Source organism: Periplaneta americana, chromosome 12, assembly GCF_040183065.1.
Source record: "Periplaneta americana isolate PAMFEO1 chromosome 12, P.americana_PAMFEO1_priV1, whole genome shotgun sequence".
Classification (NCBI taxonomy): domain Eukaryota; kingdom Metazoa; phylum Arthropoda; class Insecta; order Blattodea; family Blattidae; genus Periplaneta; species Periplaneta americana.
Genome location: NC_091128.1, coordinates 111,260,322 through 111,273,561, shown reverse-complemented (window position 1 = coordinate 111,273,561; position 13,240 = coordinate 111,260,322). Strand labels below are relative to the sequence as shown.

Genomic DNA, 13,240 nt, shown 5'->3' with positions numbered 1-13,240 from the left:
TTCAAAGCTGAAGGTGATGATCATGTCATCCAACTACTAGTGCTTGTTGATTCAGAAAGTTCCGGTGGCAAAATGAACGGATTTGTATAGGTAGCGATTTTCCAAATCAAAAACCATCTGCAGTGCTCTCATTTTCACCTCATGAATCAAATTTGATCACAGATTTTTGACGGACATCGCAATACTTTAATCAATGTCATCATCGCGATTCTGATTCAAATTGTTAATGATATTTTTATATCGATGCGCATATCCTCCAGCAAGTCTATAATTTTTTCGTCGTGTCTTTGGCGTTTACTCGGTGGGCGAAGTGAATTCACCGTTCTGTCCACATTCTGTGTTGAAGTATCACTTGTGATCTGAGAAGTTGATGGTGCACCAGAGTCCTCCGTTGCAGTGTCTTCCGTCTTCTTGGTGCTTATGTCGTCACACTGAATATTGGATATGCTTCTGTGAAATTAAAAATAACATGAATTTAAATACTATTATAGTCACAATCATGCCATGGTATGGAAGAAAAATTTCACAACCTCGAGCGGGAATCGAACCTGCGACTTCCCGCTCGAGGTTGTGAAATTTTTCTTTCATACCATGGCATGATTGTGACTATAATAGTATTTAAATTAATTAATATGTCACATCAACGGACGTGTATATGTCACCAAACATCGTAAGATGAAGATTACATTTAAAAATAACAATTTAATTGTTAATTAAGTTACTACACTTCACAGTTTATCGTGGTTTAGACTTTATTATGAACTAGAAACTAATGAACCACCATCATCTAAAAATCATATACAACTTGCTAAGGGTGATGGTTTTGCGAATATTGATGGCTTTTATGTGCGAGATTCATTTACGAAATATTTCAATAGTCACGCAGGGACAGTACCCTGGCAAAATAATCGTATTACTAGAACTCACTAAGCTAGTTATTTACACCTTGTACACCATGTTTACAACAATATAAAGGTGTCACATAATGCTAATAAACTACATAAATTTAGGATTGATTATATTTTTCTTACCTGATCTCTCGACAAATTCTCCTATTTATTTCCAAGCATTGTCTTTAACAATTTGGTCTTTGTAGACTGGGCTTACGACATCAAAGATGCATGGAAACTTCGACATCATTTCGACCAGTTTTTCATCTTCCAGAACGGTAAATAAAACCTTTGCTTCAGACATTATACAGCAAGGCAAGTAAAGGCTCTTTTCTCCCAGACGCGCTGCGGCTGCGTCTGTACTGCTCTCGAAGGAGTACAGCCGCGCGGCTCAACTTGCACTGCGGTCGACGCAAGCGGCTGACGCAGCATAGGAATCACTTCCATAACATTCCATTGTAGCGGTAGGTTCGTTCCAACAGCAGTCAGGAACCGTCCGTAACCATCGTGAGCATGCGCAGTACAGAAAAAGCGTTCCAACACAAACTGAACCAGTCCTGAACCGGAAACATGTACTGCAGTCGGGCGTTCCAACAAGCTTTTGACACGAGTTCGGAACGGTCAGAAATAGTCCGTGGATTGAGGCATGTACGGAAGAGTACGTAAGACGCGCATGCGCATAAGCTCACCAACGTCTCCTGGATACTGAAGAAAGACAAGATCGACTGTTCACATCATTGAGGTTAAAGATGAAAAGTGACAGTACAGACGAATAATAAAACTAGAGATTTAATTTAAATTTTCGCCAAAAAGAAAGGGAATGGAAACTATGTGGGTATTTAAATAGTTAATTACCATTTCAACATGCAGCTTTGTTTAAGAGTATAATAAATAACGTAAATACATTAATAATAAAAAAGAAACTATTTTTAGATGTGAGTCCCCCAGTACACGACATTGAATTAACGGAATTCTTGCCTTCCATATTTTTTGTCATCTTTTTGTAGAAAATGATCGAAATTCTATTTTCTGCAATTAGAATTAGCTGCAAAACGATAATAATAAGCATACCGTTCTTAGCAAAGATGATCACAGTTATAGCATCTCTGGATTTAGTACATAACGATCCGCGAAAGCGTTCCAACAGCGACCAGTCCAGTTTCAATCCCATAGCAGATGCTCAACTAGCGCATGCGCATAAAATGGTACAGAAACCGTACATGAACTGATCCATGAACCGCTTGTTGGAACGAACCTAGTGTAGCACAGTCTAAGTGTAAAAACATGTTGGAGTTGTTCATTTCGCCTCTCCGAGTAGCGCACCTCGCCATTCACTCGCCGTGCATCTCGCATCTTACCTCAGCAGAACATAGTGAAGCAATTCACCTCGCCATGATTCTCGCCGTTACGCGGACAATGAGTACAGATGTGAGATTCTCCGTGAACACAACGTGGTAAATACTAATAAATTTATTGGTCGTACCTCTTAGTACTTAAAATTGTTTACAAATTCTGACAGTGATAGCGATTTATCTACGAGTACTGCAATGAAGTGGTGGTTACTTTCCAACAGAAGAAGAAAATACAGCGTGCATCCAATCAATAAGGAACGCACTGAACTTGGTGAATTCTATCAATTATATCAGCAGCTTAAGGCATTTCCAGATAGATTTTACGAATATTTAAGAATGTCTCAGTCAACGTTCAATTACATCTTTATGCTAATAGAACTTAAAATCCAAAAAGTGTACACTAACATACATAACAACCAATCAGTGCTGAAGAGAGGCTGGTTGTGACTCTCAGGTAATTAATAATTATACAGTATATAATAATGTACTATTATTAAAATTTATTACTTATTATTAGCAAAAATCTTTCACTGTCAGTCACAATAAGAAACACATATTCTTTCAAAATATTGTACAAAAGTTTGACGTCGGTATAAACACTTTTTGTTCTGAAAACGAAATGAATAATAATAATAATAATAATAATAATAATAATAATAATAATAATAATAATAATAATAATAATAATGGCTTTAAAAATGAACATATAGTAATATAATAAGCAATTAAGAACTGCAAAATTAAAAAAAAAATAAGAAAAAAACTGCACAACAAATTAACAGAAAATGAACTAATTACTACCACTGAAAGTCTTTATTTATCTCATTCACATTAACAGTTGTCAAGTTTTGGTACGACTTATTTCCTTATTAATTCCTCCTTATCCATGGCTGTAAATCTACGCGGCAATATTTGTTATTAATAAATAATAATGTACACGGCCATCAGTATCACAACTGTGCATTTACATTGAGAGGACGGATGGAGAGAACCATGACGTTCCGTTGCGACAACCGACCAATCAGAACGCTAGTTTCAGGCACCTGCATCTTGGAAATCAAACCAGTTTGATTCCCGCTGAATGGCGAGATGTGCGGCGATATGCGTGGCGAGATGAACTACTCCAGCATGTTTTTACCCTAATATATACAGTCGCGCAACTTCAACACTTTTTTTGCCAACATTCACGACACTAGCGCTCAAGCGGCAGGCAAGGCACTGGTAATAGGGTTGATACAGCCAGCACGTGCTTTGAAGGTATGCGAGATGTTATAACAACGTTTTAATCATGCGTCGGAATAAAGGCAATGTGTGCAATGACGAAAATTGCAGTAACAACAAGTTTAAATCTCCGAATTTGTTGTTCTTCAGATTCCCTAAAGACCAAGAGAAAATCATAACTCAGTCATAACCTATAATCCACGCTGTAGGTAGCCTACGTATTGTGTTCTATAAAACATTTATTAGTTATCAGTTACCTATTTGTATGTCAGGAAGGAGAGTTTAAATAAAAACAAAGTAAATACCTGTTACAGTATGTTATTGTTTTGCAGAGATCATGCATAAATGTGTAAACATTCCGATTTTGGATAATGTATCTACAGTTTTTAATGCAAGTAATTCCATAATTTTTGTTTTCGTGTTTTTTCTTTATATTTTTCAAAAATTGAATGTTATATTGCATTCAAGTAGGGATTATGGTGTTAATTTTTTCAAGAATTCATGGCGTATTATAATCCTTTTGCAAAATATTCACTTCTTGAATAAATCCAGACTGTGTCGATAAATTTATGATGTGTTGGTGTAGATTCATGTGGCAGACCGTATTAAGTTCTCAAGAAATAAAGGAGCCTTTTTAAATTTAATATAAAAAGCAATATTTTCTGTAATAATTTGCATGACTGTTATTGGTGTTGATTTTACATTACCAGTGATTATTTGAGCCGTTCAGAGCAGAAGTGGTATAAGTCAAAATTAGGTAGTCTAATGAGGTTTAAAGTAAAAATTCTGTAAAATACAGCGCAAAGTAGCAATTAATATATCCTTCGTGCTATTCACTGACTACTAATAGTTTAAATAAATAGCTTATGTGTGAAAACTGGAAATGTAATGTAAAATGCGATAAACTTTCCATAAAAATTTAAACCATAATATCAGCACTATTAACGACTCAAAATAATAATATAAAAAATTGAAAAATAATGACTTCATAAATCAATGTCTGTCAAATTAAGGTTTAAATCGTCCCCTTTTTTATTTTTAAGTTTACCTCAGCGGGCGAGTTTACCCCAATTTGCGGTATGGAAAATAGTTAATTTGTCAGGAAATAGGGAGAGGAGTTCAACACGCGATGTACCCTACGAGATATGCCCTACAATTTTGGCTCTTCTCACAGGAAATATAGAGTTCCAATGGTTTATAAATATATTTAGGAATTAATTGAATTAACCGTCCACGTACAAACAATTATATTATTTCAAACCATGATACGTGATCAGGGCCATGATTCAGTTGTAAGGAGCAGAAAGAATTACGTTTATTCCCAACTTCTGAAACTTGTAGATTAACTGCTTGTGAAATTCTTCCAGGATTCTAAAGTAGAGTTAGTAAGAACCATATAGACTTATTGTATAGCATAAAAATATAAAATAAATTACGCAAAACCCGTTTTCTGATGTGTTATCATATGTCGTGTGCACACTTTTAACTTGCCTGCCGCTAGAGGGCTACTGTCGCGCCAGCTGTTAAATGTTGGCATATTTTATACGTATGACTTGCGTGACTGTATCTATTAGACTGTGAGTGTAGTGCGTCACACGCAATCCGTCAGCCGCATGCGTCAGCCGCTTCATAGGAACTACACCTTTACGTAGTTTTATTGATGCATACAAGCATAAGGTGTAATTCCTATGATGCGGCTGACGCATTAGTAGGTGATTCCTATGAAACGTCAGACGTGTGCGGTCTTTTGGTAGTGAGCAGACATTTCCACAATGAGTGAAAGCGATTTATTGTTATGTTTGAAGACCTGACATTCTAAATATGCGAAGTTCTAATTTTTCAAATTTCATTTTATTCAATCTAAGGAAGAAACATCCATATGAGAATATGATATTAAATTGTCTTTGTTGTAGCTCAACTGTAAGTGACTCATTCGTGCGCCAAAAGACGGTGTTGTAGGTATCTCAACATGCATTGCGTGTGTTTTTCATAAATATCTCAGACAGTTGTTTTTTTGTTTTTTTTCACTTAACACGTTTAGAATGTTAGGTCCTCAATTGCTATTAGAAGAAAATGAAGGGAAGAAATTCTGCTCCAACAAATAAATGAGGGAAACGCTGAAGTATATTCCATATTTAGAACAAGGCGTGAGGAAGGTTTTTTACAATATTAATTAATCGACACATGTTACAAGATGACAAGATATTACGGGAGTTTTTAGGCTAAACATTGCTCAGTTCAACTATGTTCTCGATCTGATCAAAGACGATCTCAAGAAAGATTCAAGTAGATATCTGTACCCTATACCTCATGAATAAAAGTTAGCCATAACACTGAAGTATGTAAAGTATAAATGCTTTATAGTAGTATTATAGTAATATATTTAATCAATGTTTTCTTGCAACATTGAAATGTAACAATGAAAAAACTGTAAAGTAAAAATACTTTATTGGTACAAGCTGTACTAATTTAATTAATTTTTATATTTTAACACTTAAAAACAATCATAGTGATTGGAAAGTTGCAGGGTTTCAAATCCCATGTAGTCATACGAGTCACGGACGATTGAATGATTGCCGATATTCAAAGTTAATCATGTCATCCAACTACTAGTGCTTGTTGATGCTGAAGGTTCCGGTGGCAAAATGAAAGGGTTTGTGTAGCGACTTTCCAAGTCAAAAACCATCTCCATTGATCTCATTTTCACCTCATGAATCAAATTTGATCTCAGTTTCTTTACGGGTATCGCAATACTTTAATCAATGTCATCATCGTGATTCTGATTCAAACTGTCAATGATATTTTTTCTATCGATACGCCTATCTCCAGCAAGCCTATAGTTTTTTCGTGGTGTCTTTGGCGTTTACTCGGTGATCGAAGTGAATTCACCGTTCTGTCCACATTCTGTGTTGAAGTATTATTTGTGATTTGAGAAGTTTATGGTGCACCAGCAACCTCCGTTGCAGTGTCTTCCATAATTAGTACGTCGTCTTATTGAGTGCTTGTATCGTCACACTGAATATTGGATATGCTTCTGTCACATTAAAAATAACAATTTAATTGTTAATTAAGTTAATAGACTTCACAGTTTATCGTGGTTTAGACTTTATTATGAACTAGACCCTAATGAACCACCACCATCTAAAAATCATCCACTTGCTAGGAGTGTTGGTTTTGCGAATATTGATGGATTTTATGTGCGAGATTCATTTACGAAATATTTCAGTAGTCACGCAGGGACAGTATACTGGCAAAATAATCGTATTATTAGAACTCACTAAGCTAGTCATTTACACATTGTACAACATGTTTATAACAATACAAATGTGTCACATAATGCTAATAAACTATATAAATTTAGGATAGATTATATTTTTCTTACCTGATCTCTCGACAAATTCTCCCATTTGTTTCCAAAGATAACCATGAGTGAATTTTGAAAAAATTCTCTCAGAAATCACAATTCTATTTTTTAAGTCCATACGCCAATTTTAAAAGTCCCGTGGTGCTTCAAATTCCAGCTGCGACACACTCAGTTTTGCGTTGTTTTCTCACACTTTCAGTTTTCAGCATTTTCATTCCTATAAAATGCTCGTTGCGACGCAGATTTTGTGATAGTTCAAAGTTCAGTTCAGTATTTTTTTTCAGTTTCTTAATTTTTTTATTTAAAAAAAATATTATACGATATTTAAAAAATTATAGAAGCTATCTAATCAATCTACACGGAAACCCAGGGTAATTTAAATAAATATACGTGTGGTGAGGCTTTGCACAAATTATGAGAACGGAAAAACGCTTTCGATCAGTTTTTCATCTTCCAGAACGGTAAATAAATCTACTGCATCAGACATTATACAGCATGGCAAGTAAAGGATCTTTTCTCCTAGACGCGCTGCGTCTGTACTGCTGTCGAAGGGGTACAGCCGCGCGGCTCAACTTGCACTGCGGTCGACGCAAGCAGCTGACGCAGCATAGGAATCACTTCCCTAATTGTAGCAGTGTAGTGCAAACAATTCGGTCCGAAACATCGCGGATATGGATGTAACACTGTTAGAAACATGCCTCCCGAAAATACCTTTGTTAAATGATCATATTCCGATATACCGTACCACGGTCAAGCTATAACGGAGGGAGGAGGTAAATGATGTCACCCATAACCCCGTTAAATGGGGATTCTGTGGTTTTACTTTGTCCCCCCAAGAAAACGGTTCTCTATCCGCCTTCATTACGGCATTGATTTCTTCGTATATAGGGCTATAGATCTAGCCTTTAGTATTGTAATTATATTAAATACAGTATTCGTATGAAGATAAAATAATGTTGCTCAGCAAATTGACTAAATTCTTTTATTTGTTCAAATAAAATTACTATTACGTCCTGTAATCCATTATTATTATTATTATTATTATTATTATTATTATTATTATTATTATTATTATTATTATTATTATCATTATCATTAATATTATTGTTATTATCCTTATCATGACTACTTTTACAGATGGTGCATCTGCGGCATTCCATAACTAAATGTGATTCGGCAAATAAGACGTACGATACAAGGGGAAACAGAGTTAAAATTTTCCATCGTACGTTACTTTGGATTCCTCTTGTTTTACTTGTAACTCTTCTGTACATTCTAGATTTTGATGGTGAAATATACTACCATGTTCCAGTGCCGCACGCTACCGTGCCAGGTAAGATAAATTAAATTAGGAGCATTGTAAACAACTAAAGTTTTTCTAAAGTAAAGGCACGTATATGTTTTCAAGAAGATCAATGTATAGTTTTTACTGAAGCTGAATAGAATATATTATGTTTATTCACCTGGAACTTTGAAAGAGATAATCAGACTATATTTTGTCAGCAACTTGGTTCATGATGAACAAATTACGGCGAAACTTACAGGAACAAGTATCTCTCCATATCTTGAATATAGACAAAACTAATACATTAATGCTTCTAATCAAAATCAATTACTTAGGAATAGTTATTACCCCTATTTTGCCGATAATTTTCAATTCAAATTACGCTGAATGAAACACAGCGTTTGGTCATTTCCAACAACAGTCAAATATTGTTTCAGTTTCAGATAAACCACTACCTAACATGAAGTCTGGATTTGTAGTTGACACAGTTGGATGTCGAATTCCAGATTTGGATCCATTCGATCCAGTTGTTCGACAGTTCATATTTAAAGAGAAACCTCTAAAATGTCACGAGAAGCAACCGCTGCTGGTTGATTCTAACCTTACGTCACTATTCATCGTGAAGTCCGCACTGTCGTTCTTCAATATAAGCGATCTAGATCAACTGCACTGCTGCTACCAACCGTTCTGGACGACCAAGCCCAGAAAAGCGGACGGTCACTTTGATAACAAAATAGCGTAAGAAGGAACTATAATGGTATAAGTAACTGAGAGGGCTGTATGAAAATAATTTAATTGAAACTCTATTCTGTTTGTTCCAGATTTTCGAATAACTGCACTTCATTCAAGGAGTCAGTTTCTATTCAAGAAGAATTTGTTAAGGTGTCATGTTATGTGGACAATCAGAATATATACAGAAATTACCACGCCTTCATTTCTTTAAAGCCGGAAGTGGAGAAACGTTGCCAAAAAGTAAGAGATAGTTCCTCAACTGGACAGAGAGAACGTGTGAGTGTACTGGTGGTTGGGATGGATTCCGTTTCACGTCTGAATTTCCATCGACAACTACCCAGAACTTTGAAAATTCTTCAAAACATGAAAGCTATCGAATTGCTTGGTTATAACAAGGTGGCAGATAATACATTTCCAAATCTAATTCCAGTCCTTTCGGGTCTTTCTGAAAAAGAATTAAAAGATGTAGATGAGTGCAATTGGGTGTGGAAGAATTTCAGTGCAGCCGGATACCGAACAGTTTTCGGAGAAGATGATGCAAGTAATGGAATATTCACGTTTGCGGGACGTCGATTTAAGAAACAACCAACTGATTACTATCCAAGGCCATATATAATGCAAAGTGGGGATGATATAGGTTTTAATAAGAAATTGTACACAAAGTTATGCTTAGGATCCCAGATGACGTTTTCAGTATTCCTTCACTATATATCAAAATTCGCAATTACTATGGCTTCTAAAGATTTCTTCGGATTCTTTTGGAGTATAACCCTCACACATGATTTTCTCAATCTTCCCAATCTAGGTGATGGTACTTTCGAACAATTTCTACTTCATTTAAACGAAACTGGATCCCTAAATCGAACAGTATTAATTTTAATGAGTGATCATGGAATTCGATGGGGGAGTATTCGTGAGACCTATCAGGGGCGAATGGAAGAAAGGCTTCCATTTGTTTTCATTACTTTGCCAGAGTGGTTCAAAAATAAATATCCCACTGCTATTGCTGATTTACACAGAAATACACAACGCCTTACTACATCATTCGATTTGTATGAAACTCTGTTAGACTTAGTGAATTTAGACCAAATTGAACAGGACTCAATTCAGAGAAGAAGCATAAAACTGAGTAAATCAAAACAAAAGCCCAGAGGCATTAGCCTTTTTCTCCCTATACATAAATCTCGGACTTGTAATGAAGCTGGAATAGTACCACATTGGTGCACGTGTCAGAGAAGTAAAGTTATCCCAGTGGGAGATGCTATTATTAAAAATATGTCCTTAATATTAGTTGAGCACCTTAATGCTCTCTTAAAGCCATATGGAGAGTGTTCACAACTTCAATTGGCGGAAATTAGAAGTGCTAATGTTCAGTATCCCCTTGAACACCTGTACACCAAAACTAAAGATGGAGGGCTGAAGGACTATGTGATAGTTATTCAGACTAAACCAGGAGATGCATTGCTTGAAAGTACTATTCGTCATTCTATAGCCAACAACAGTTTTCAAGTTACAGGTATTGTAAGTCGAATTAATTCTTACGGAAATCAAAGTTCTTGTGTAGCAGACCGTCATATGAAACTTTATTGTTATTGTAAATCGTACCTCAATATGAGGACTAAACTGTGATTAGTAAAATTGAATGATGTATTGTTATGTAGATGTGCTTCATCGTTTTGTGATGTTGTTAGCAATATATAAACTCCAAGATTTTTTGTAAACAGAAATGTTGAATAATTGAAGCTTTAGCATTTAGAACCTAACTGTAATTATTCACAATATGGAAATATTTTTTTCTAAAAAAAATGAGCTATCTAAGTTTAATGAGATGTTGTAAGAACATAGATCTAAATTTCTGGTATTGGATCATATTCTGTTCGCATTTCTCAGAATTCTCCAAAATGGATTATTGTATTATAATTTTGAAATAATATTTATTGTTGTTTAGTCAACTGTCCGAAGACTTTGAACCTCACAAGTGACACCAATAAGCCACCACTTATATAGTAACTAAGCCAAGAGATAATGGGGTAGGTGGCCAGTTCCTTTCCCTCGCCGTTACATACACAGCTGACTAGACACACAATACACTAATCAGCCTTCAGAAAATATTATTTATTTCTTATATATTCAGTTGTTTACATGTACTGTGTATATAATTTATAACATCCATAACTGCAAAGAAATCTTAATAATTTTATTGTGATATGTAGAGTTATGCACTTAACCTAACATTTTTTTTTGATTCACTGACAATTTTCCTAATTTTATCGCACAATTTAACATGAAGCATTGTAGTATGTAAATTATTACAATATTGTCAATACAGCAATACTGTAATAACTTTTAGTGTTAAAATATACTCTAATGTTTTCAAATAATCATAAATCCTGTTTTCTTATTTGTGTGTATTGTGCACCGTGTTTCATAAAGATTTGAGGGGTTACAAAACTTTATTACAGGTAAATTATTAAACTCAAAATAATAAAACCAGCCCAGAAAGAACAAGGGATTCTTTTCTGACACAAATGTTCGATGTGCGTACCACGTCTGACACGGCACACGATCACACGAAAGTCTAGACCAGGCCTGCACAAACAGCGCTCAACGAGCGTGCGCGCTCCTTCGGAGCGGGAAAGCGGTGTTTACCGCTCGCGAAACGGAGAGGAAGATACGTCAGAATGACACAGACTTGCTGTAGGTAGAGGAGAGGGAAACGACCACGCAGTTATCTAGTAGAGTGCAGTGTGTAGGCCTATTCTCAGTAACTGTTTCACATTGCTTACCTACTGCTACAGTACAGTATGGAGGAATCTGAAAGACGGAACATAATATTTAACATTTAACGATTTACAGCTCGAACAACTTATTGATCTTCAATGTGACCTAAGGGCTAAAGATCGTTTGAATTATACTACTAGCCTGGTTGAGTTTTACAAGATTAAACATTAGGAATAATATCCACGACTACACAGGCTGGCTGTGAAAATGATTGCTATGTTTGGATCAACATTTATATTTGTAAGCAACTGTTTTCTATAATCCATTTTAATAAAGGCAGACATCAAACATCTGTAACTGATGTTTCATTATGATCAATGATCAATAGGTTCCCTTCAGCTGCCAACAGCATAAAACCTCGTTCTGATGTACTGATAAATAAAAATATAACAAAATGATATTGTACATTTAAGTAGCTATAGAATTTCTATTACTTCTGTAAAATAAATATTTCTTTATTAATTAATAATAGTCCAAGATAGTTTTGCAAACACTGAACGGGAATTCATTTCATAAGCACTCGTAATAGTACTTCCTTTTGTGTTTATTTTGTACGAGATCCACTCCTTCTTCCAGTCCTCCCTTATACAGAGCGCAGCTAATATCTGCATTCCGCTCATGAGCTGTGAGCTGTGAGCTGGCTCGGAGAGCGCAAACCTTGTGCAGGCCTGGTCTAGACTCTAGTTCTTGCCGCACTCGCATCAACAGAGACCTGTCAATAGTGTCAACTGCTGCGATGATACTTTCCCTTAAGTCTGCGATATTACGCGGCATCTATAGGACGAATAGCCTGTCTTTGATGTGACCCCACAAAAAGAAATCACGCGGTGTGAGATCCGGTGATCTCGTGGGCCACAGATTAGTTGCTGGTCTTTTTGAGACGCATATGTCTTGGCAGCACTGTGCTCAAGAAGAGACTTACTTCATTGTGGGACTGCTGTCTTGTTGAAAAACGCAATTAGGGCTAGGTATTATTGCAACTGAGGTATAAGTCGCTGTTCTAACATGCCCCTTGTTACTGTTCTCTCATGAAAAAAGAATGATCCGTACACTTCTCTTATGGATATGACACAAAACACATTACGTTTTGGAGAATTACACTAGTGTTCCACGGCGGCCGGGTAGCTCAGTTGGTAGAGCAGCTGGCTACGGACTGGAAGGTCCGGGGTTCGATCCCAGGTGGTGACAGGATTTTTTCTCGTTGCCAAACTTTCAGAACGGCCCCAAGGTTCACTCAGCCTTCTATAAAATTGAGTACCGGGTCTTTCCCGGGGGTAAAAGGCGGTCAGAGCGTGGTGCCGACCACACCACCTCATTCTAGTGCCGAGGTCATGGAAAGCATGGGGCTCTACCTCCATGCCCCCCAAGTGCCTTCATGGCATGTTACGGGGATACCTTTACCTTTTTTTACCTTTTACACTAGTGTTCCACAGAGACATATTCTGACGTTGTGACGGTTTTTTCTTTGCTACTGACATAGAAAGTAGCTTCATCATTGAAAATTAATTTCTCCATAAATTCTTCATCTGCCGAACATTTATGTCAGAAAAAAAACTGTTTGAGTTCCTCGTTCTTTCTGAGCTGGTTTTATTAACCTGAGGTCAATATAATTTAC

The 13,240-nt window shown here is 36.2% G+C and overlaps 1 protein-coding gene across 1 annotated transcript in view; it reads left to right on the top strand.

The window, feature by feature from the left end:
* The window catches only part of LOC138710818 (uncharacterized), a 29,766-nt gene extending 19,047 nt beyond the window's left edge, over positions 1 to 10,719 (top strand). Inside the window, exons 3-5 of the mRNA XM_069841957.1 lie at positions 7,965 to 8,160; positions 8,550 to 8,850; positions 8,934 to 10,719. Of these exons, the coding sequence (XP_069698058.1) occupies positions 7,965 to 8,160; positions 8,550 to 8,850; positions 8,934 to 10,473 (2,037 nt within the window). The 3' untranslated portion in view covers positions 10,474 to 10,719. The remainder of the gene's footprint in view (positions 1 to 7,964; positions 8,161 to 8,549; positions 8,851 to 8,933) is intronic.
* The last annotated feature ends 2,521 nt before the right edge of the window (positions 10,720 to 13,240 follow it).